The sequence below is a fragment of the Helicoverpa zea genome, chromosome 18 (assembly GCF_022581195.2).
Source record: "Helicoverpa zea isolate HzStark_Cry1AcR chromosome 18, ilHelZeax1.1, whole genome shotgun sequence".
NCBI lineage: Eukaryota > Metazoa > Arthropoda > Insecta > Lepidoptera > Noctuidae > Helicoverpa > Helicoverpa zea.
The window spans coordinates 5102957-5129029 of NC_061469.1; the positions used below are offsets into that span (position 1 = coordinate 5102957).

The following is a 26073-nucleotide window of genomic DNA, read 5'->3' on the forward strand; positions in this document are numbered from 1 at the left end:
CCCTTTCTTCAGATCGTTTGCTTTGAGAATTTAATTTACTGAAGCATTTTCTTTAATTGTTTTGCTGAAAATATATGGGCATTGTAAATTCACTGAAGGACACTCTTTAAACAGTTATTTAGGTTAATTCATTCATTCCACCTGTTCGCAAAACGTTTGGGAGTACGTTTATTACGCGAAGTGGGAATGCTTACGTTTTGTTTTTAGATTGTTACAACCAGGTAATCTTGAAGTCGGGACTAGGTTTCCTCCTTACAGTTAGTAATAAAACGTGTGCCTAAACTAAACACGCGTTGCTCTCAACCCCCTCATTGCACGTAAAGTAGAATATATTCCTGAATAAAAACTCTCCCCACTGAATTCAAATTGTATTCTTATTTTCCTCAAGCAGTTAAAATAAAAATTACTTTTTAGTACTACCGATCCGAACCGGGGTTTTATAAAATAACTATTGCCTTCTTTCTCGAAGCAAGTATTATTAGCTTTACACTGAATCCAATTAATTCTACACTATGTAATGCCCGCGGGGGTTACAAGGTCCCGTCGCCTTCACCCTTACTGCAGGGCAAAGTGGCTTATGATGTGTGAAACCCATTTACTTCGATGTAAGATTTCATACATTATACCTATACGTATCTATGTGCCTTTTCTGTTTTTGTACAGCCATTATAGACTAGCCTTTAGATTTCTATAATGCTTTCAACTATAGACATCTCGATTCATCCACATTTATTTGCGTTCTACATTGATTTGCGTGTATACAATTTAATTTTACACTAGAATATTTACATTACAGCTTTTGTCAGAATAACTAACATTTACGCGTTTTAGGTGTTGACCACATTCATGAATTTCGGCGAAACTCTCTTTCATTTTCACAAATGTAAACCATCAGGCATTTGTTTTTTTGGGAAACGTTTATAATTAATTTTCTTAGGTTGTTATGATTAATCGCTTGCCACAAGATGGGGAGGAAAACTAGCGGGGATAATAAATTATCCATATCGCACGCACAATGGGCCGCGGCGTTTTGTTCCTTACGCGGTGTCCTGCGTGAGCGACGAACGCGACGCGACGCGACGCTGCGAACGCGACGAACGCGATCAACTCAAAGGAATTCCCTACATGCGGCCTATGTGACAGTCTGCGGCGAGACGCGACGTAACGCGTACTTGTTTTGAGGGCGACCAGACGCGACACCGCGAACTATTCAGAAGCGTTGATTGTTGTGGGACAAAAAAAACATAAATATTAAAGAAATCGTTTATTAGTACAAACAAGTTGGAAGATTGTTGCTGTCTGTACTTTAAATATGAACTTTCAAGCAAAATTGTAACACAACTTCTCCATGATTTGAGAAGTAATGACCAAAATCACGTAGGACATCTGTCGCGTATAGCATCGCGTCGCATTACGTCGCGTCGTGTTGCGTCGCGTCGCGTCGCGTTCGTCGCTCACGCAGGACACCGCGTTAGAGAATTGAGTGCGACAGAATTATTATAATCTCGGCCCAATTCATCATTCGCGGACTTCTCCTATTTTCATACGGGTCAAGGTTGACTTAGAGGTCAAGTTCGAAATATCTGGAGGGATGTCAAGTAATGAAAAATGACCTTTTGAGGCGGATGACCTTGCGAGGCATTTTTATGTGAATAATTTGCGTATCAAAGCCGTATTGTGTAACTATCGAATAGAAAAAAATGTGGGACGAAACACAGATGACTATTGTATGTTATTGTAAACGGAAAATGCCTTTCTATATTGACATTTCTTACTTCTATTTCAGAAAATGTCTGCTTTATGCAATCTATTATCATAGTTATGTTAACTGGCAACAGAAATAGATATCAGGCTATTTCCTTCGTTTGATCTAACTTGCTTGAATTGATGATAATATTCGTTTGTTACTATTTAAATAGCTAGCTTAAGATATGACAGCTTCAATAACTAAAAGTCGTTATTTTTCTTTTGTAATAAATTCTATCATCACTACTTTTAAAATAAAACCCTTCTTGAGCTCATATGTAGTAAAACTTTAAACGTAGTAAAACGAGATGTACCCGTAGTATTAAACTGGTTAAGTCCGAGTTGGCTTTATAAGCTGTAGGTTCTGAAATATTCTTTTTCATCTCTCTTTCCATGTTAGCGATAGCTAGAGAACGTATGCATAGAACTTTGGCAGGCAGATTTTGTATTGAATTTATTTGCCAGGCATTTTAAGTATGCAGCTTGATATCTTGCAATAGACTTCAGTGCCGAATATTTTTATTTATGTTTTGATTCCTGAGATTCACATTTTTTTTTATTGTTCATGTATGGAACCCTGAAAAAACATGATCTCCTTTTGTTTTATTTTAAAGGCCTGCGAGAATGAAGCTTTAAACCGTATAGTTAACTTTATGCCAACGTATTTATGAATTTATGAAAATGGTAGCGTAAAAACACGTATGGTCGTTGTTTTGTGGTCAATAAAAGCGAATATTATGTCTACGTTATTATAGTTATCATCTGACAAGGTTATAACATATTTTGAAGTTATGGCAGGCTTTTATTGTGTTTATAACTGATCTGCTCATAGTTAAGTAGCACTTAATGTGATATTGTAATCGTGTTTTATGGATTACTCAACACCATTAGCTAAACCAATATTCAGATAGTGGCTAAATATAGTTTTATGTCAAAGATTATATAATCCTTTAGTTCTGAGTAGTATTACGTCAGTAATATTTTTTTACCACGACTACTTATTACTGTTTAATCGTTACTATTATCTGTATTCTTCTAAGCACAAGATTTATAAATCAGAAGCTGAATTTTATCAATTACTTGTGAAACCTACATACTTATAACTTTTTTTTTTGATTACCCCTCCGCCTGTGGGTTAGCAGCACGAGGGAGTGCCAGACTCTTACTGACTAAAACCAATCCTGTTCCTTCTTAAACCCTCCCTCTAGCTGAGGTTGTACCAAATCCTTTAACAACTTCATAATATCACATCGTTCTTTCTAGGAAGCTAATAAAACTATCCCGTGGACATAGGCACGTACCGTCGGTACTTTTCCTTTAATGTGACAGGCGGTGAGACTGTAGCTGAAGACTACAAAATGTGCCACGAAAATTACACCCGGACTGCATTGAATTTAAAGCTAACGTTCTTCTTAGCTATAGTTGTAATGTAAGTCAATTTTTCACGTTCACAAGTCATGTGAATTTGTAGTTGAAATTCTTGGGAATGGGATTCGATTTTGAGTTCTTATTGGATCACTTTTACTTGATATCAGCCAGTGAGCCGATTACAAATTAATCATCGCAAAACTTTGCAGTTTTAGGCAAGTTGCGGTTAAGTCTTTTATGAAGAAAATTAACATATGTAACCTATTTTTGGCCTATCAATGTGTGTATATTCCTCTTCCTTTTCTTCATTCTGCTCGGTTTTAAATTAGGATAGGATCGGTGCAAAGTTTTTCTCTTCCATTCCTGTGTTTCAATCTTCATGCTCACATTCACTCCTTTCTATTATATTTGTATCATATAATCATGCGTTTTCGAAACTGTGGCAAAACTCTGCTGAAATACAGCAGAATATTCCGAATATGTGCTGCATAGTTTTAATACAATTTCTTCGTCTTATCTGACCACAGCTACGTCATACTAGAGATTCTCGCATTTATGCCGTTTTTACTGGCAACACCCGCCACTGCAGCCAAGGACAATAAATTAATTCACTAAAACCTCCCACTTGCTCAGTGAAAATACTGGCCATTGTTGGCCTGAATTAAACCATAGATTATTATTACTAGCCATATAATGTTGGCTGAAAAATAAAATGGCCGTGTAAATGCGAAGTTTTGTGCAATATCGTATGATCAGAATTTGTTTTTCTATACAATTTAGTGATTTTATATTTTGTCTCAGATAGCTTTAAGTTGTTAGAGTACAACAGACCAGTGACCTTTGTAAAGATTAAGTATTATTTAGAACTAGCTGTTCCCTGCGGTTTCACCTGCGTTGAAAATGAATCCGCACCCGCACCGCAATTAGGTCTTTTGCATAAGCTGTCTGCCAGTGAAAGTCCGTCGGTCCAGTCGTTTTTTTAGAGATTAGCCGTAACAAACAGATCGATATATACTTATTAAAAAGAATTTATTTTTGATTTTTTCCTAAGTAAAATAAAGAAATTAAAATTTGAAAACAAGATAAAATAGATAATCTATTATACAGGTTAGCTTAGTAGTCACGAATATTACTGCTAACATATGTATAAAGCATATTAGTTGCGTCCTTTAATATTTCATATACAAAAAAAAAAACTATCAAAAAGCTAACCCATTAATACCTATCTAAACCAATTTTCACACTTTTGCTCGATGGTTACATACGCATACAAAAACATTAGCTTGAAAATACATGTATATTTTAATCTTTGACCTTTTGATCTAGAATGTAAACGAATTTTTCGTTTTCAATTTTAAAATTCGACATTAAGTTTGATTTATTTATTTCGACTTAAATTGTGGTAATTTACCGACGTGTTGCTAACTTTACTTATTACTTTATCGTTTTTTTAGCTTTTTGGTTTTGAAATGTACATTTACTTTTTACACGATTTTTTCTTGTATCAATTATTGAAAGAACTGATCCAGAAAAAAGTGCGTCTACAAATCCGGTAATTCAAGATTCATAAACTAACTAAAAAAATGTGTAGATTTGGTTTTGTTATGGACGCTTTTCGTGGTTTCTACAAAGTGCTCGTATCGACAAAACTATTTGAATTAGGCAACCCCATGGTCTATAGTTTGTTTCTCTAAATAATGTGAAACGGTCACAAAATCAATTAATTTTGGAAAGTTTCTGAATAGCGGTCTCCGACTAATGTAGAATTTTCAACTTTGGTATTACAGCTATTTGAAACGGAATTACTTTCTCTGCAAAGAATAATGAGGTATCATTTATCTTATGCTAAATAAATATCAGAAATAATAAAGGAATAAACATTTATAATATTATATTAAACAACAGTATCAGTATTTAAAAGATTTTGTATCAGCAATTTTAAAATTTTGTGCGAAATAAATCAAGCGACAATTAAAATGTATTAGTATAACTAAGTTAATACAGTTTGTAAGATAATTAATGGTATACGTTTACGTAAGTTCCGCTACAACAGACAACCAAAAATTAAGCAGAAAAAGTTCTTTATTATCCATGACTAGGTGGGTTTTTGGACTTAAAAGTGATAAATGTAGTCTAAACTAGACTGAATGAATATTGATGAAAAATTATAAAAAAATATCCTTAGCGGCCTAAGTGAATAAATGAATAAATATTTCATCAACAAAAAATATAAAAAAAGAAACCTAAATAGATAAGCAGGTGTTCCAAAGAACAGTTTCCAACTGTCATCTTTCTACTTTTTTCTGTCTTTTTGAGATTTTTAATAGTTTTTAGACAGTTATTTTTATTTTTAGTTTCATTTATTCGTATAACTTTGGGTGGTCAAAAAATATGCAAATGCAATCAATTGATGGCACGCTAATGTTTTCTGATCTCAATATAAGTAAGTAGGTACCTACATAAGTGTAGGTAGGTGCTTGTAAAAGCTGTTATCAGATAAAACCATAAAATGTTATGACAATGCGTATGTTGGCATCAAAGTCGGATGGCTTACGGTATGTTATTGGCGGAAAACCAATTATGCCAAAACAGTTTCTGAAAATTTTAATTCAGTTTATTAAAGCGCGTGCCACACGTGGATGACAACTTTTTCCCGAGACCTTGACCTTCGAGTTTGGAGGGAACTTTGTTTCCATATAAACATTTAGTATCGATATCTATTATTTTAGTGGTAAGCAAGTTCGTCTCTGACGGAATACAAGTTTACATCCGTGTAAAGAGATCAGATCTTTTATGTAAAAAATCAAAACGCTGAAAGAAAACACACGGTTCATCCCCCATAATCCCTATTTATTATGACACTTACTTCCTGTCAAAAATCTGTCACATGGATTCAGATGTCATCGTTTGCACTGGTAGTTGTCACTCGTATATCCGTGACCCCGCTCATATGAACCTAGCGTTGCCGCACGACCAATCCGCAAGTGTAAAAACGCCCTGAAATCTGCGTAGTTTGGAATATGATGTCGTACAACCGTGAACGTCATTTTAAATTCAAAAACAATCAAATCTAGACGGTACAACAAAGCATCTACAAATAAAAACGCGTCTAGACTAAAAACTTTTTCTTTACGAACTAAAAAAATAATAAAAGCATTCCAGAGTTCACATGTCCGTAAGAGAAAACCATAAAAGTGGATAGTTTTATGTTCTTTGTACAATATACAATTATAAGTTTTACTTTATTAAAAAACCGGCCAAGTGCGAGTCGGACTCGTGCACGAAGGGTTCCGTAAATTACAGTTAAATCAACCTATCTCAAAAACTATAAGAGATACTTTGATCAAACCAAAAATCGTTGAAAGAGTTAATTAGCATGCATCACCTCTATTTTTTTTAGAATTTTATACCCCGTAGTTATAAAAATAGAGGGGGGGGGACATACTTTTTACGACTTTGAGAGCTGATATCTCAAAAACCGTTCACTTTAAGAAAAATGTTTTTTAGAAAACTTTATATCATTTTAAAAGACCTTTCCATTGATACCCCACACGGGTATGTACATCGAAAAAAAAAATTTCATCCCTCAGTTACATGTATGGGGGGCCCCACCCCCAATTCTTTTTTTTACTATTTAGTGTCATATTTTTGTAGCGGTTCATACAACACATATTCCCATCAAATTTCATCACTGTAGTACTTATAGTTTCCGAGTAAATCGGCTGTGACAGACGGACAGACGGACAGACGGACAGACGGACATGACGAAACTATAAGGGTTCCGTTTTTGCCATTTTGGCTACGGAACCCTAAAAAAAGATTTATGGTAAACTTTTACGCTATTTTTATGATTAACTTTTATTTAACTTTACAGTCAGTAAGTAAAGTCCGTCACTTTTAATGATTTCTGTGAAAAAGTAGAAATTTTAATGAATTTGTTGCGTTATAACCAGGCCCGCCGTAAGCGGGCGTGCAGCGCGTGCACAGCACGCGGGCGGCACGTCCTAGGGGGCGGCAAATCTAGCGAGTTATCACGTAATATTTAAAAAATACAATATCTTTTTACTAATGATTTAATTTCAATATTTCCGAACACAGCAATAGCGCTAAGAATATTACTTAGGTACACTGCCGGTTTCAGTTAGGTACATCTGTTGAAAGGACATTTTCAAAATAAAAGATTCTTAAAAACGATTTAAGATCGAGTGGCGTAGCTTGGGGCAAATGCTATTAAGGGGCGGCAAAATTAAACCAATAAAATTTCAGAAAAAGCCGCCCTAGCTTTGGTCGTCTCCTATCAATTTTGACTGTTTTATCCTTTGCATCCCCAAAAAAATTCGCGCTCGCTGCGCTCGCGGCCCCATGTCAGATATCGCATTTTATCTTTGTTTAATTGTTGAGGCATTCAATTCCGAAAAAACATTTTTCGCGCACGTCCGTTATGGGCTTTTTATGATAATATGTTTACTTCATGAAAACTCTAAGGAAAAAATCGCGCTCGCTTCGCTCGCGGCTTTTGCACTTCACTTCTGTGCATAGTTAATTTACAGTGGTTTTTATTTGTTTTGTGTCCTTAGACTAAAAAATATTCGCGCTCGCTCCGCTCGCGCTTCCTTACATATGACGTGTGCCTTATAACTTTTCAACGGGAAACCCACCAAATAACATATTTTACTGACTTTAAACATTGTTATAGATATTTAAGTACGTTAGTTTAAGTTAATCACAATCTTTCGATACATAGGGGCCACTTAGGTAATGATTGCACTGCATTGATGCCCAAAGCAATTGCTTAGTTTGCTTATGGGCTAACCCAGGACTGCTTAGGTTACTCTGAACATTTCAAGTAAGTAAATAAAAAGTTATGTGTAATGTATGTTATGTATTGCAATAGTTATTTATCCAAAAGTAGGTGGGTTTTCTGCAATCAGAGCGGTGCATGTACATATTTTTTTCTGTTGGACAAGTAAGATGGATATGAATATGCGGGGGGGGTCCGGACCACCTGGATCCGCCCCCCCCCCTTATATATTTTTTGACAAAACGTATGTAGTCGTAGGGCGGCATAATCAGTTTTGCACGCGGGCGAACAAACAGCTAGCGGCGGGCCTGGTTATAACGTTATTTCAGCTAAATCTTATTGTTATCTTCAATGTCAGTGCCCCTAAAAAAAGTTTTATAATCATTTAATAAATTACACCCAGAGCTACGCATCTTTCAACAAAACTTAGCTAATCACGGCAAATGAGTATAAAAATGTATTATTTGTTAAATTAGTGAGAGAGCAATGAACAATAACGCGCTTGCCATTCTCACTGGAGAAATTCAAATTACTTGCGAAGTTAGAAACTTATTGTTTTGTTGGCACGCTAATCATTCCCGTGGGTTTACACTGAACTAAGGTCTTTGTGCTGTGAAATTATGTTACTTTGGATAAACGTCATAACGTGTGGTCACCTGCTGTGGATGGTTTAAAGGTTCTTGCTTTATAAAGTGTTAATGTGGACTAAAGAGAGTGCAGGCAATTAATTACATTGAGATTTGTTCATCGAGTACATACGTCGAAGAATGTTCTAGATTTGGTTGGAAAGGTAGATAAGTGTGAAAAAAATGACATTATTTCATATAAATAAGACAGAAAACATAATCATTAAAAATTACTATTTCTAAGCAACTTTGCAATGTTAAAAAAATATTCTCACGCAATCTTAAAATCTGTACAATCTAGATAGATAACAAAAGGGTTATCCAAGTGATCGAGTCGAAAAATCACCCAGAATTGACATACGACAATATTCCGTTTGAAATCCCGTCATATCAATATCGATAATAATGAGCAGCATATTTCCATAACGCGTTGACATTTCCATGTCATGTGAAGAATTGACATTGATTTGACGACGGTTAGCCCAGTTCCGATGAGACCTATGTTATTCGATATCGAACGTAAATAGCTGGTTTTTCGCGACCTATATCGATGTGTTTGTTGATTATTTTTTGCTGTGTTTTGGAATTGAAGGCCTGCTATTTATTCTGCTGTTAATAATGGGACAAAATTCAAAAAGAAAAGTTCCTAAACTATACTCAGACTTTTTTGTAGAACGTTTTTTGTAGAAGTGTGTTGTATGCGTGGATTGGAGCCTTAAAGCCAATAATTTCCCTATCAACTTGAAATATTTAATAGACACACAAACCGCAAGGCAAAAGGAATTTGCAAGAAAAGCAATAATTGATCAGTGAGCTGGATGTGTGTCCTTTCTAGTGATACCGATGCATATTTTCCATGCAATTTAAGTGTCGTATAAGAGTGAACTTAGACCGTAGTTGTTATGAAACTATTGAGTAAGAAATTAAGTCGTCTTCAAAGGATTTAAGGATTTGTTTTGTTTTGACAGCTTACTTGTTTGAAGTGGGTTTAATTATTTCAAAAGTTGCTGGTTATATGATTTATTGAAACTCATATTATTTAATTTAATGGTTTGAAAATGGAAAATATCGTATTGCATAATGTTTTACTGTGCATTATGTAAATGCTTACCCATACGGCTGATTGTTCATTTATAAACAGCGATTTATCGGTTTGACGCGTTTACGTTTCCACGTGTAACAGAAGTCTGTGACGAATTTCCTCTATCGATACCTTGCTATAACTTGTTATTGTATTACCTACATTGTTATATTGTACACCGAAATATTTTATGGAATTTTACCGCTTCCCGCTTTGTTTTTGTTTCGCTAAAATGCATGACTTTCCGCGCGGTGCATAAGCAAACAAAGTCTCAACACGAAAGATATTCAGCTGCATCGAAATTCGGTACAATGTTGCTTATCATTTAAAGCAAGGTTGAATGATTTGTACGTTGATCTAGAAATTTAGATATCAAAACAAAAATAGAGCGCAGCGCATATGAAAACCATTTAACCACGTATTATTCCACGTAACGAATAAGATAACAAAGCTTGAAATATGTTTAGACAATGATACATTGGTATGGAAGCTGCATTAGTTTTACCGTGAATCAATGAAAAATCTGCTGAAATAATATTCTATGATTCATAATCTTTTTGTTATGAAATATGAAGATGAGCACGTGCAGACCTCGTGGCTCACAGGAGGGCAATGTTTGTGTTTGTTACGGCTTATTCCAGTGACGTGGTTAAATACCGGCCGGCGACGCATCCAAGCCAAACATACGTTTCTAGACTTTCATATTCGGATATAAATATCGAACGTAAAGGCGTTTCTAAATGGCTGGTGAAATCTAAAGTTCAGGAAAACCGGCCTAATATCAGAAAAGACAATAAATTATGAAAAAGTTTTCCAGGTCGGTTCCGACATTCATGAGGTTAGCGCGATCAAAAAAACAAGACACAAATTAACACTTCAGCTTCATAATAATAGTAGGGATATGGCAGAAATACATCTTGGAGAAAGACCACCAACCAAGCACTGGTAGGCAAATGCGTCTATTTCCGACGAAACATTTAACCCTGCCGCTATCCAAGTGGCAGACAAAGCCATTATTGTAACCCTATCTCACGGATAGTGTATTCTGTTCCCATCCACAACTATGGTGGGTAGAATACAAAGGTACCGCGTGATTAATCTGTTCAGGGGTTAGGCTTACACATTTGGTTTACGTAATTCAAGGCCTTTCTCAAAGATTGTATTAAATTCAGTATTTCTTCAGTTTCTTATTTGAATAGTTGTGATTTTTTCTTGCAAATGTGTTAAATAAAGAGTACATTTTCAATAAAAATAACGACTATACCGGCAGAAGATAAATAGTGAGTTGAGAAAATTCAGTATGGCTGAAAAAGCAATCGCATAGACTAAGAAATGAATTAAAATAAAACAAAAACTGTAATCCTAGTTTAAGCTGGTTCACATCTCAGTATTGAATTCAATCCCTTTAAATGCAAAGTGAAAAAGAGCTTTCTATATCTTAATTATTTTAACTTAGAGAGATAAAGCGTGTTTTATGAAGAACAAAAATGTAGGAGTTTTCAAACGTTATTGTTATTTTCCTAACCAAATTACTAGCCAACGTGCCATGTTAAAATATCGTAGTCACGTCGTGTTTTGTACGTTATGTTATATCTTTCCAATTACCCATTCTTACATTGTTCATTCAAAAAGTAAATCCATTTAAGTCGGTGTATTGTTGCTGTATTCCTTGAATATAAAACACCGGTTGCGTCCCCTTCGTGAACGAAGCTGTTTTGATGTAGAAAATATATAGGTAGAGTTTATACGAATATATTGTGCATGGATTCATGAACAGATGTTCGTGTTTTGTAAGGGTTAGAGGTATAAGGGAACTTTTCATATGATCCACTGTTGTCAGGGGATTGTACATACAACAAACTATGTTGGAAATAGTTCTGCGAGTACGAATATATGAGTGCATCAAACTGTTAGATTGGATCATCACAATATTTACATCGAGTTTTAGTATCAAAACTTTGCTAGCCGATTCGTTGGTATAGGTCGCCTCACGATTTACCTTTAATTACTCTCAACACAAATTGAGCTTTACTAGCTAGAGTTTAGGATACGTTTTCATGTACGCTCTTGGGTTCAGAGGCAACAGTGTTCGCGTATCAGTGTCAACGATCGTGTGACTACTCAGCTTTTACTTGTTGGGACACGATTTCATCGCAGTAGCGATATCGATCAGCTGTTTGTTTGCATTGCTACAGGGGTCGCCAACCCACAATCCCACATGCGTGGCGATGACACCATTCTGTATACGAACGGCAAGCCAAAAATACATTAGTGAATGAACGAATCCCGCCAATTCCGAGCAATCCTGAAGCTGCTGTGGAAAATTTCACATCCGGCGTGCGCCTGGAAACCTTCCGATGATGTTACGCAAAAATGGACTTTGTACGTGTAGATCAAGGGTTTAGATATCGTGGACATAGGTCGGGATAGCTTTTGTTCATATACGTTCATAGTAGCAAAATTGGATAAGCCAGGTTTTATAACAAAAGCGTCATATTCAATATGGAGAAACTAAGTACTGCCCGAAGCTGCAAACTTTTAATTTTTTATAAAGCTTTCTGTTTATTTCATTTCTCTAAATATTGCTTGGTGTGATGTAAAACGTCGGTATATCTGAGTAATTTCAGTGTCGGCAGGACCGCAAATCCGGGTAATTTGCATGGAACCGTTCGCTTGTCATGATAAGGTGCTTAATCTTCAGCTCGGTCCTCGCACGTTTCTCACTACTAAGGGTGTGCATATAACGCGTAATCTCTATCTATTTTTGGAACAATTCACGTAGCTTCAGTGTCAGACCTGACAGAATCACGTGAAATATTCTACAACGTGAAATTCGAGATGTCTGGCGCGCGGAAATTTATTTCGCGTTAATTCACACCCACGGGGTGACGTGTTATCCCTATAGATTGCGCTTTCACAGGAAATAGCTCAGCGAAGCTCGTTGATGTAGGTTAGGTATGAATAAAAACATTTCCATTATCCCTGTGAACTTCTTATTAACGTGCAAACATGCTCGAAATATACTCGAACATTGAAAAGTAAATATTTTGTATTTTTTCAAGGCGCCCTGCAAATTATCATGCAAGAGCCTCTCGTTATGTAGCGATGGCTATCAGAATGTTCCCTTTTTATCAAGTTAGATAAGGAACTCATAACGTTTGTAATGTAATTGTAGCCACAATGATAACGCCATAAAAGCTAGTCCAATTAGCCGAAGAATTTAAAGAGGAAACTTCGTTTGCGAAAGCTGTAATATCCCACTGGCTAATTACAGTCTGTGTAGAAACTTCAGCAGTCAATCAAAACTGTCCCTTACTTTAAATAATGTAACTTGAGAAAATATCGCCGATAATTTATTAAAGTCCCCAAGTAAGACGCATGTCCTAGAACTCGGATAAATGACTCTAATTTATTAAAACGATATTATTTCCAAAGGCGTCTCTTTTCAAGATCCCTTTTGTAAAATGACTAGACTGGATAGTCGTTATTTATTTTGGACCCTTATTAAATGTTTTGTTGGGACTTTATTAAGGAATCTTTTTGAAAAGTGTCAAGTATTTTGGACTAACGAAGGCCTCTGATTTCAGCGGCTGTTCGAAGTCGAATATAACCGGGAACGACTAATTTTATTTCTTAGAAGGCTTTTGTGGCACAGTTTAGTTGTACCTACCTACACCTATATATTTGTGGCGTGCTGTAATTTATTTCAGATAAAAATCAGGAGCATACTTGGCTCTGTTCTGCGGGCGAATGATAAATGACGTAAGCACTGCCAACATCTAAAGAACCTGCGTTTGTTTCGCACTTGGCACAGCCATTGGCACTTCCACTACAATAAAATTTTATGAAAAAAAAGTAAAATTTTACTTATATTTTCTTTGAGCATCGCATTGACCCAAATGTGTAACCCGATAATACTGATTCCGGGACAGTTTCTTGCCAAAAACTGGCTAAACTTAAATATAGTGTTATTTCATTCAGTTTATGCGGTTTCCTGTATTACTGTTATACGATGGGTAAAATTTTCACGTATCCCTTTTGGGAAATCTGCAGATCTTTTTGGAGACATATGATATAGAAACATAATACCAAAAAAATATAGGAGGATATTCATAGATTCATCTCCTTGGATCTAGTGAGCATAAGTCCCGTCTTGATCCCTGATTTGGCCGAAGGGCGAAGGATTTCTCAGAAGCAGCTTCTGTTAGGAGCAATATGCTCACTGTATTGGATCCTAATCCTATTATAGAGGATTAATATTACAAATAGCGACATGTGGGCGGAACATACCTCTGTCTACCTATGTGAAGGGATACAGGCTTGACTTATAGGTTAAAAGTAGTAGTATAGCAGCTGTTGTTTTTACTTTTAAAAGCAACAATCCTCCGCACAGAAAAAACGACACTTCAGATAGAGTTACAAAATGAAAAGGGTCTCGATTGGTTCCATTGTTTTTTTATCTGCAAAAAATAATAATAACAATCGGGACAGCATTGTCTAGTTTTAACCGTTTCTATTCTGCTGAAGAGATTCGTTGTACTGTGAAAACGATACGAAAAAAAATCTTTACAATGGTTTTCATATTCCATTTCTCTGAATCCTTTGTTGGTTGACTGAAGCTTTTGTCTAAATGCACAATCATTTTAAACGCTGAAAAGTATTTAATGTTTGTTAAACGGCCTTTTAACAAAACCTCTCTCTACAAGGTCATTAGAATTCATTGAATGAAGTATAAAATCGTTGGATCTTTTATTCTTCTTTTTTTAGACCGATCTCAATTCTGCCCGCGTTGAGCAAAATTTTTGAAAAGCTAATTTTAAATCAACTCCTCCGGCATTTTAATTCATACAATATTTTACATGCGGAACAATACGGTTTTACAAAGGGTCGCTCCACAACGGATGCCGGAGTTGCTCTACTGAAACATATATTCAGTGCGTGGGAGAAGTCACAGAATGCTATCGGGGTGTTCTGTGATCTTTCCAAGGCGTTCGACTGCGTCCAACATGAAACGCTTACCCAGAAGCTAAAGTACTATGGTATTAGAGACAGCGCACTTAGTGTTATTAGCTCATATTTAAGCGGTAGAATGCAATGTGTTGACGTTAATGGTGTCAAATCTTCCAATCTACCCGTTCGTTTGGGCGTACCGCAAGGGTCGATTTTAGGTCCATTTTTGTTTCTTGTATACATTAATGACTTGCCATATTATTTAAAATCATTGTGTGATGTAGTATTGTTTGCTGATGACACGTCTCTAATTTTTAAAGTTGATAGGAATAGAGTAGATTTTGATGACGTGAATTCTTGTCTTTCACTAGTAACGCAATGGTTTACAGCCAATAATTTAGTTTTGAATACGAAGAAAACAAAATGTATTAAATTTGCTTTGCCCAATGTAAAAAATCTCGGTCCCGGTGTAATTTTGAACAATGAGGAACTTGAAACGGTACATGCTACGACTTTTCTAGGGATAACAGTAGACTCCAAAATTCAATGGGGTGAGCATATAACTGGCATCACGGGTAAATTAAGCTCTGCTGCGTACGCTGTCAGGAAAGTAAGAGCTCTCACCGATGTAGCCACGGCGCGTTTAGTGTACTTTAGCTGTTTTCACTGCATCATGTCCTACGGAATTCTTATGTGGGGCAATGCTGCCGATATCGAGAATGTTTTCGTACTACAGAAGCGCGCTGTCCGTGCTATATACAAACTTGGTGCTAGAGTCTCCCTTAGGGAAAGGTTTAAGGATATTGGTATTCTGACTGTGGCGTCTCAATACATTTATGCCAATATAATATACGTAAGGCAAAACCTAGATTCATATAGTAAAAACAGCGACGTACATCATTTTAATACTAGAAATAAACACAAGTTAACCGCACCTAATTATCGTTTACATAAGGTACACGGTTCATTTGTGGGGCTTTGTGTACGCATTTATAACAGAATTCCGGTTCATCTGTTGGAATTAACGGACAGTTCTTTTAAAAATAAAATTAAAGAAATTCTTGTTAAAAAGGCATATTATAATGTTAATGATTATTTCACAGATAAACGCAGATGGCAGCTCTGAAGTGGAACAAAAGTGCTTTATTTTATTTTGTATTATTCGGTGTTTTAAATTAATAATAAATAAAATTGAATTGTATAACTGTAAAATAAATTAATAATAATTAAATTGTAATAGACAGCTGTGTTGCTGGGAAGTTTGTTCTTCACCGCTTCTTCTTTCCAGCCATAACACTAGGAAGTGGTGAAAGGGGGGCGTTTTGGGGGTGCTGTCATTCTTGTAAAATTTTGACGTTAAAAAGTGCTAATCGTATTAGCCTATTTTAATAAATGATTTTGACTTTGACTTTGACTTTGACTTATTTGTACATAAAACGTCTCGAGACTGCAGGATAGACAGAAAAGTGAAGGATCTCGTCGGTTTATGTTCTTGCATATATTTTCTTTTATTACAAATCGTCTATTCAGTAAGAGAGTAAAGCATAATAGGTACAGAGATAGGCTTACTTATCTATGTAATTCTTATTTAGATATTGAAACACCAAGATTTTAATGGTTTATTTACGATCAAGATTTCATTGTAATTTTAAAACCAAGAGCTTAACATATTTCTCTTAAAACATTTTACAGAAAGAAACAAAGATTTATTTTTAACCGACTGTAATTCAAAAAGTCTTTAATTTGAAAGGCAAGCTTTGATATGTGACGGATTAGCCACAATTTTCACATTGCTAAATCCGAATACAAATAATGTTACACAGAAAATACGGTTAGGAATAATTGTATGAATCACGTGTTTCGGATAAGGGATCAGACCGCTTAAATTCATCACACGGAGATCGAGTGTGTGGGTTGAGGACTGAACGTTTTCCTACATCGTGTATATGTATACCTATTTTATAGTTAGGTTTATCTTTAGTCATATATCTTGTTCCCAACCTTTCTGTTTTCATTTTATCGGATACAGTATCGTTTATAGTTTAAATTTCGTTTATAAAACATGGCATATCTTTATTGTGATTTATATCTGTTTCATGTCTAAAACAATGCGCTTGTTACAAAACTGCAGTATAATTATGTTAGTGACTATTTGTTTCAGGCGAGAAAGTTGCGGTGTCCCAACTTACTTTAGTTGGACACAATTTTATTTGTTTAACCCAAAATAACTTTCAGGACCAACTTTCCTATTAGAGTAACAAATTATTTTCATTGGACATTGATTGTTTTGGAAACCTACGTCTATTTTGGTTCATGACGACATTTATTGGGATTTAAGGACTCTTTCAAATGGGACGTTTTGTAACGGACCGCTGCGATGCCGCTGCGTTGTCGCAACGTTGCTTATGTCGCCCTGCACACAGACGTTCACTTGTTTTTATGCCAAACAAGTGGTGCAGTAAGAAATGTCCAATTTGAAGGACTCTTAATTTGGCCTTTCCACATTATTATCTAATGTAGAAAGTTCTACCATCGTATCAGATTATTTTTATTTTTGAGTATAAAGAGTCAGATTCCGCGAATAATTACGTATTTATAAATAGAAAGAAAGAAAGCCGCCCAAAATTCCCTCGAATTCGTCAGGATCTTAAATTGACATGTTTTATTCAATTTTGAAAATGTAATCCTCTTACCTGTTACGCTGATTTACTCTTGAAATTAATTTCAATATCAAAGAAATGTCTTTCAAGTAACATAATTGATTAACGATGTAACTTTTACAATATTATTACACGAATACCTTTGAGACAGATAATTCTTCATTTTCTAGAATTGAAATATGAGATGTTTTTCTTGTTGTTTGTTCTACTTAGAAAATTATTACACAATTATTTACGGTAAGGATTATTTCTTCTACATCTTAGTACAATGTATAAAGTTAAAAATTGTCTAATTAAAAATATTTGAGAGAGAATTTTTCATTTGTACTCTCTAAATCCGAATAGATGGTAACTACATCATATTTTTACTTCAACTTTCTTCTTATGAAGAAAAACCGACTCCCAAAAACACTGAAAAGCAAAAAAAAACTATTCTTAGGTGCATCGGCCTAGAAGTCGGTGTCTAATGGATGTAAATAAGTTTATAACGCCACCGACTTCTAGGCCGATGCACCTAAGAATAGTTTTTTTTTGCTTTTCAGTGTTTTTGGGAGTCGGTTTTATTTTTTTGTAAAAAGTTTTTTATTTTTAGCTTTTCAGTGACAAGCATAGTTGTCACTATCCGCATGTCATATCCGCAGTGGAAAGTTCTCATCAATACGAACAATATAAGCCCAAGCACGAGGTAGTTTACATATTCAATTGTCGAGTTCCCTCGACCTTCGCTGGTCTCCATCATCAGGTCAGCTTCAAACCTTCACTGTTGCAAAGGTCTCGTCAATACGAACAAAATAAGCCCAAACACGAGGTAGTTTTTTACACATTCATTGTTCAAGTTCCCTCGACCTTCTCTGGTCTTCATCATCAGGTCAGCTCCAAGCCTTCACCATTGCATAGTGTTATCAGACATGCGCCTTAGTGTCAAGTTTTTACCCTACGTATGCCTACGATTTTCGAAAGTTGCCCTCGATTTCTCAGGGTTTCCATCATCAGATCCTGACCTGGTGACTATGGGACCACCTGGGAGGTAGACCCTATCAAACAAAAAAAAAATTTTGCAAATCGGTCGAAGCGTCTCTGAGTAATCGGTGAACATACATAAAAAAAAAAAAAAAAAAAAAAAAAAAAAGATCCCGACGAATTGAGAACCTCCTCCTTTTTGGGAAGTCGGTTAAAAAAGCCAAGAAATTGGCTTTTTCTTACTTACATACTTGTGTTCATTTTTAACGCATCTGTCATCGATGTTCACCTGTCCTCTTATTAGTAGTTGGCAACCTTTAATAAACAAGTTACGAAATTCTGAAGAAATTGGACACACTTATTATTAGGCAGCTTTGTTTATGATATACCTATTTCCCTTTTTCGTCAAGCTGTTTTAAGCTATTCATCATCATTGATGTCAGTATGAGTCATGGGTATCAGTATGAGTGGGTTCATTTTTCATTATTTTATTTCATCAATTTTCTTTAGAATTAATATCGTTTTTTGCTGGAGTTGCAAACTTTTCTTTCGTATAAAGTACAGATACCGGCACGGATATTGGGCTCTCGGCGGAAGAGTGGGGATCGCTTTGCGCACCCGTACGCATAAGGCAATAAGGCAGTAAATCGCTTCTGCGCAGGTGAAGGTCATGGCCCGATATCCGTGCCGATAACTGTACATATAGTACTTTGCAGAAACAGTCAATCTCTTAGGCAACTACAAAATGAAGGTGTCTTAAGAATGCACGTGCTAGTGAGATGAATTCTTAGACGGATAAATCAATTTCCAGCCATTTTTTATCTGTAGCCGTGTCGAAACTGGCCGAAACACAAATAGAATTTCACGAAAGCTAAATTGAATTTCTAAAGGCGACCGTTTCGAGAAAATACCTTTATACTTCGATTGTTTTGCAAGGTATTTTGGAAACAAGGTGACAAAATTGACAGTGACATGACTATCATTTATGAGCAATCATGTTACGAGATATTAAATCAAGCGATCGTGTCAAACCTTTGGAAAAGTACAGCCAAAAGGAGAGAATTACAATTCCCTTTTTGAAATGTAAGTGTTATTTTTATTGTAACAAAGACGAAGAAAATTCCACTGACTATTTTCGCAGGCAGTTTACTGTATATTTTTAATGGGTAAATGTTATCTATAGTCCTGGCGTCTAGCTCAACAGAAATAAAATAAAGATCACAATAGAACCTAAGATTGGCATCACATACGTTGACCCCACTCCCTTTAAGTTCAAGATAGAAGCCATATTTGAAGGCTGTTGTGGAAAAGTTTCACGAATTTAGAAATCACATGTCATGTCACGTCAACGATTATAATACAACTTTGGACTATTGTTCGAACAATTCAAAGTGCACATACAAAGCAACAAAGAGAAAGTTGAAAATAAAGCCTGAATCTGAAAGAAATTTCCCAAAAATTATATTACGATTTTTAAAGAAGTCGTTTCTTTGATTACAGGTAATTTCCGTACATGCGACCAAACCGATGGATTCTATTTTCGTAAGTATTTTTTCTGATTATAAATCTTATTGCATTTTGATCATCATGCAACACATGACTAACAGCAATCATGCGCAGTACATCGTTATTGTTAATGAAAGGTTTGTATTTGTTTACTTTATTGCGTCGGCCCCAGAATGTTTCCTTTCAATGAATGGTCTCATAACAAATAATAAAGTTACACAATACCTTTAAATCGTTATCATGATGTTATCATTCTTATCAGAGTTGTGGTAATTATTACGCAGTTAACCTAGTGTCCGGACAACGTTGAATAAATAATTTGGAAATGTTTGATAGCATTTTGGGTGATGTTTATCTCGTTAAGTATCTAATTGTCACACTGGGATAGTTTAACAGGAGCGTGTTTGTCCGAGTCGTCGCATAGATTAAAGTCTTGCGTATCGTTGTATGCAGCAGCATCTCCGGACTTCATTCATTAGCGGGCGTGCTCGTCTCTATCGCGTCTGCTGCTGATAACTGTCTCTGTACAACACGCAGCTCACGTACCTAGTCATATGTTAAAGAGTAAGTGCGTGGTGCGTCTCGTCAATCGCTATTCGACCTCTCTGTTTATTGTCCGTGTTTTCCTGCTCCGTTTGTGTACAATGTTCCGTTGCGCACGGTGCGATTATATTCAAGTTTTCTGCTAAATGATCGCGATTCAGTCGTCAGTGAAAACCTGTTTTAGCCATTACCTGTCGCTATATCTTTGTGTCAGTCAGATTAGTCACCCGCTAATGACTTTTCCTCGGGTTTGATATTATTATGATTTCTATTCGATATAAGTGGTCCAGTGTCGAACACACAGAAGCAGGAAAACGTGGTATGTTTAAATGTGCAGTTGCAGAGTAATGTTGTGTTTTTATGCTGTTTATCAGTTTTGGATTGAGTGTGTGCGGGCGTGCGAGTAGTGCGACTGTGTTGTGATGCGGCGGCGTGTGTGTGCGGCGCGTCGGTGTGGGTGTTCCTGTGCGGCGCGAGGCGCGGCGGACGGCGGAGCGCGGTCGGTCGGCGGCGCCAGTTCACTTGCGAGCGCCACGGGGCTGCCGCGCTCTCCACGCGTAGAGCCCTAGTTCGCGATCCCAATAACTTTGTGCACTGGAAACTTTTCAAAGCGATTCCGGACGGTTCCGATAGTCCCGGATCACTTTCGTTTCGAATTTCGAGTCGCGTCGTAAAGTAATACGTGCGAGCGATCATTGTTGCGTGTTTATACGAGTTGGTCGGTCTATTTTTGAATATTCTCTAAACGCTTGACGGCGAAGTTTTCGAAACGCAGCCCGCCGGAGCCGGGTTAACGTCCGCTGTGTATGCAGCACGCCTGCATCACGTCTCTTGTGTTTTTATTGATGGATTTTTGTTGTTAACCTCCACAGTTGTATCCGACAAACGTTATCTGTAAGTATGACCCCGGTTGATTTACGATAATAGCTTGGCTGTGTTTTAATTCAAAATTGTACGAATATGTATAAAAAGAGCAAACGTGTTAATTTAATTGTTGGTTTGATATTGAATCGTGGCTGTTAATTACCCAATACCGTGTAAAATTTTGTTTGCAAAAAAAAAACAATCTGCATTCATATCGAGGCGCATACATGTGGTGTGCGAGTAGGCACAAGTATGTGTGCACACAAGCATACACATCAGTCCATAGTGTCGGCGTTCACTACGTGCATTTTAGCACAAACATAATAAAGCATTTATTACGTGAACCTTTATGCATTATTGCATACAGTGCTTGCCTTCTAAGTACTGAGTGAAGGGTTCCTTGAGTTCCTTCCAACTGGACTCGTGTTAAACACTAAGACCGAATGTAACGAGTTTGATTCCACTTCTAGTTCACTCACGCTTCCCCTCTATCACAAATGATACATGATTCATAGTTGTTTGGTCAAGCGAGACTTGACACTGGACGTTTATCTTTTTAACACACTCCTTCGACAGCGTTTTGTTTTTATAGTAAGCAAGAATTCGTGTTGTGTTAACTTAGTTAATCATTTGTCTCGTCGATATTTGAATTAGTAAATAGTAGGTACATATATTATGCTAATGTTTGACTGTATTAATAAACACAATAAGTTACTTTATCAAAACAAAGTGGAAACTTGTCCCTTATGATAAATCTTAAATTGCCAATCAGCATGTTAGTTAGTTAGTTGTGAAGGTTCTAAAATTTACTTATGGTGAGGTCTGGTCCTCTTTAAACAGGACTGACATTTGGTCCATGTGGCGTGGTAGATAGCACACGCAATGACATGAAGTCTGTGGTTTCAAGCAGTTCCTTGAATAGGTACCTACTAAAGGTAAGAAGGTGCCTTAGGAAAGATCCAAACAACATTTTTGTTAGGGCTTAAAGCATTTTGTGTGACAGTTGTAAACCCAATGTTTACGAGCATCAACGGAACCCTTTTCCCTTATTCGAGTTTTACGATTTGCGCACAATGATACGCAATAGATTTTCGTGTTCGGTTCGTGTTACATGACTTTTTTCAATCATTTGATTTAGGACCTACTCCGTGGTTGAAACTCTGTTATGTAAAGTCGTGATTTTTTTATCAAGTTTTTTTTTATTTACAAAATCGAGTAGGTAAGATAGCGTAAAAACCAAAATGTTATTAAATCCTATTTCGTTTTATATTTTGTAGTCGTCCATGAGAGTCTATCGCAAAACTGGTTCCAACGATTTGCACTTTTCGAAAATATTTTTTTTTTTGTAATATTTTATGGCATTCATTAAGTTTGGAAGGTTAATATGTCTTGTTCGGACGTTTTTTATCATTATTGATTATACCCTATTTATAATATGTAAAATAAAAAAATTTCGTCGTTTCAATAAAACTCTCTTGCAAAAATGATTTGGGTAGTTTCGGAAGGAACCGCTGTATTCTTTATTTGGAATATGCAACAAATAAATAAAATACGTAACTAGTTTAAATTAGGCATGCCTCCCTTATTTTAAAACAAAACAAATGTGCTTCATAAACCGCAAAATATATTTCAGTGATCTACACTTAACAATTTTAAACAAAGTGACACATAGGTATTTTTAGTCACGAACTTTTGTTATTTTTATTAACCAATAGGTACTTAAATGATACCTATTCTATTTCCACAATGTTTCTGCCACTTCCTTTATATAAGATTTTTTCTACTTAACTCTTCACAATAAATCTTTGTATGTCTACCGTCTACAAGAAGCTTGTTCTAACCGATATAACACACATTACTCGAGTACATGGTATATTATCGTATAAGCGGGTGACGCTGTTCATTATACTATCTAAATATTATGCTAATATGTAGGTACGTATGTACAAACCCAAACAATTCCATTCTAACACGTAGTGTTTTGCGGTTTATCAATGTACATTACACAACTACACACACACGCACTGCACGCACACAGGCGCACGAGTGTATCGTGTACACACGTCTCTGCTGGACCCTCCCACTCCCACCCTTAGAGGTCAAACGTGTCAAAGATATTGTCTATGCTTCTCAATGAAGTGTATGTAGGTAAATGTAAAGGTGCAGTATTGGGATTGAATACGCACGTATTAATGTAGAGTCAACAAAACAGAGACTTAAATAAATTGCAAACTATTTTTCACGGACCCGAATATTAGTGAATTTGGGTCTGGACATATACACATACATGGCAGTGTTGGTAGTAATTTTGATGTATTCTACACTAGTTTGTTTATATCGGACAAATTCAGTATTCATGAAATTCTATTTAATGCAGCAGTGAAGATTGAGCTAAAAACATAATTCTTCCTGGCAGACGCACATTAGAGCCAAATGCAGATAGCAAAATGGTCATTTCAGATACATGTCTTGTTTAAATGTCTGAAGGCTGATATTTTTATCTGGGTAGGCAATTAAATTCGCGTAAATCAATATTTTCCATTGTTTAATATTGATTAAAAGGCTAATTTTAGAATATCGAGTTAGAGATCATGGTAACGCGTGATAGATAACAATGAAAGACGTCAAGACACTGAAAAACCTACTTCTATTTTGGCTTCATGATAAATGTTAATAAGAAAACTACCTAATACTAGTAATGATGTGGTTCAGTATCAGACATTACCTAAACTAAGCATATGACGAAATCAGTCGCAATTGGATCATAGATTTGTGCAATCTCCGTACCAATTACAGAGTTCAAAAATAACTATACCATCTAGAAATTCCAAGTGTGTATCAAATATTACATTGTCATACAAATCACCAAGTTTCGACTTTACCAAATTCGAAGCGATCGTAATCGAATTCTGTATGGAGAATATATCTAAAGTCACACATTTTGATTCTATCTACAACCCTATTCATGATTATTGAATCAATTTGGTATTCTCAAACAACTTTGAATATTCCAATACATCACGAATCTGTATTTCTTGCTTCGGTTTTGGAATACGTCATTGCTATTGTGTAAACTTTGATTTACGTAATCATTTTTTTGATGACGATTAAAATAACTTTAAACATCACAGTAATCCGCCACAAGAACTTAAGCCAAAAATATATTCTATTGTTATAGAATTCAAATTCTTAAGATCGAAAAGAAGGCCCTTTAAGACCCTTAAACAGCACTGACGAAAATTAGGGTATAAAAATAAGGTCTTTCAATATCCAAGACTGAAATAATGAACTTAAAAGGTGGATCTATCCGAATATTTGAGAATTCAAACATTGCGGTAATAACTCACAATAAATACCTAAGAACCGATCTTACTTTTCCATAATTTGGCATATTAGGGAATTCCAATTCGTCTCTTGATCCATTTTCATATCAATAAGGATTAATCAGAAGTCGGGTTAGGAGATTCGTAATCAGGAACATTGTTCGCGATTCTATTTCAAGACGGTATTGCGAAGAACGAAAACAAATGATCGTATTATTATTATAAGGGAAAAAATATTTGCCTGTAATAGAATGTCCGTCTATGGAATTACCTGTAATGAAGTAGTCTATTTCATTAGGCCTACATTGTTGGTTGTGCCTGATACTGAGTGTTTGGGGACGGCCATTGTGATCTCAAATCGGTTTAGTCCAGCCTGTGTTTACTTCTGTACCGCAGACCAATCAATGGCTATCGATGGAGCCTTACAGTTTACATACGGCAGTAGCATTATGGAAATTGGTGTATCAACTTGGACAGATTTATTTAACAGGAAGGGTTCAGCCAGATTTAGAATTAATTTTGATTCATAAGGTCTTGTGTTTTTATAGATTAGGAAATAAATTTATGTGCTTCGTAGTTATTAATTGTTTTTTCCGCATGATTCAACTTATTAATCGGAATTTAAAACCCAAATAGCATGGTAAAACCGAAAATTGACACTAAAGAAATAATAGAAATACCAGAGCAATCTAATGACTGTCATTACGGAAGCAACAACTAAAATACAAATTAATTCAATGACCAATACAAAGCGCCCATTCAAACCACTATGACACTATATGAACGATCATCGTTGGAACTCAACTAGGAATTTAGTCGACTAGCAATTAAGGACGGATAGGCCCCTCGTGAGTTTCAGAACCATTCAAGACAATGTAACGCAAATGATAATTGACAATTTGGCTCGGACTCCGGTTTAATTGACCGAACGATTAACTTTTATTACAATGAACATCTCGGTAAATATTGATAAAGATATTATTCGCGCGTTTCCAGGCAAATGTTGCCTGATGATCTTTCTATTGGCCTTAAGTGATTTTTGATGGCAGTGTAGCGTTTGAGGGCGTCGATTATTTGTTTAATCGCGTTCCTTAAGAATATTGCTTAGGCTAAACAAATTGATGATGAGAAAATTGCGTTTTATACCTCATTGTGTTTTCTTCCCACTGTTGATCCTTTATGTTTTGTACTGAAGTACCAACAATACAAATGATAGGGCGTAAGAATGACTTGTGTTTTGTTCCACCCATTATCAGTATTTGCTAGTCTGTGATATCATTACGAAACACGTGGGTTGTCGTATTGTTCATCTTGTACTACAGCAAAAGTAGTAGTTCCTGTCTACTGAAGAAAATTATTGTCTACACACGACCTTGTATTTATTTCCTTGCATTAGCACTTAGAAATGTCCATAGTTAATCAAGATGAAAACAAAATTATAATCTTTAAAACTTTCCCTTCGTTAGTGCGAGCATGTGTTGTCAAAGTGTTTTCTATTTAATAATACAGAAAAACGCAAATGATACAGCAACATCGCACATGTAATGTTCTTAGACACGCAATCCCTGTAGCTGTTAACAATACTTCGTAGTAAATTTTCCACAGCGAGAAAATTGTTTACTTATTCGTGAAACAGTAGCCTCAC

At 35.9% G+C, this 26073-nt stretch overlaps 1 protein-coding gene across 8 annotated transcripts in view; it reads left to right on the plus strand.

The window, feature by feature from the left end:
* The window catches only part of LOC124638940 (dual 3',5'-cyclic-AMP and -GMP phosphodiesterase 11), a 201683-nt gene that overhangs the window by 42155 nt on the left and 133455 nt on the right, over positions 1 to 26073 (plus strand). For 5 of the 8 annotated variants that reach the window (XM_047176107.1, XM_047176108.1, XM_047176112.1 and 2 more), the window contains exon 1: positions 20743 to 21135. The exons of 2 other annotated variants lie outside the window; for them this stretch is intronic. Coding sequence is in view for 1 of the 6 variants with exons in the window: in XM_047176110.1 (XP_047032066.1) it covers positions 19693 to 19734 (42 nt within the window). In the remaining 5 variants the exon portion in view is untranslated. Of the gene's footprint in view, positions 1 to 19692; positions 19735 to 20742; positions 21136 to 26073 lie in introns of those variants that run through there. One more of the 8 variants, XM_047176110.1, reaches the window with a different exon arrangement.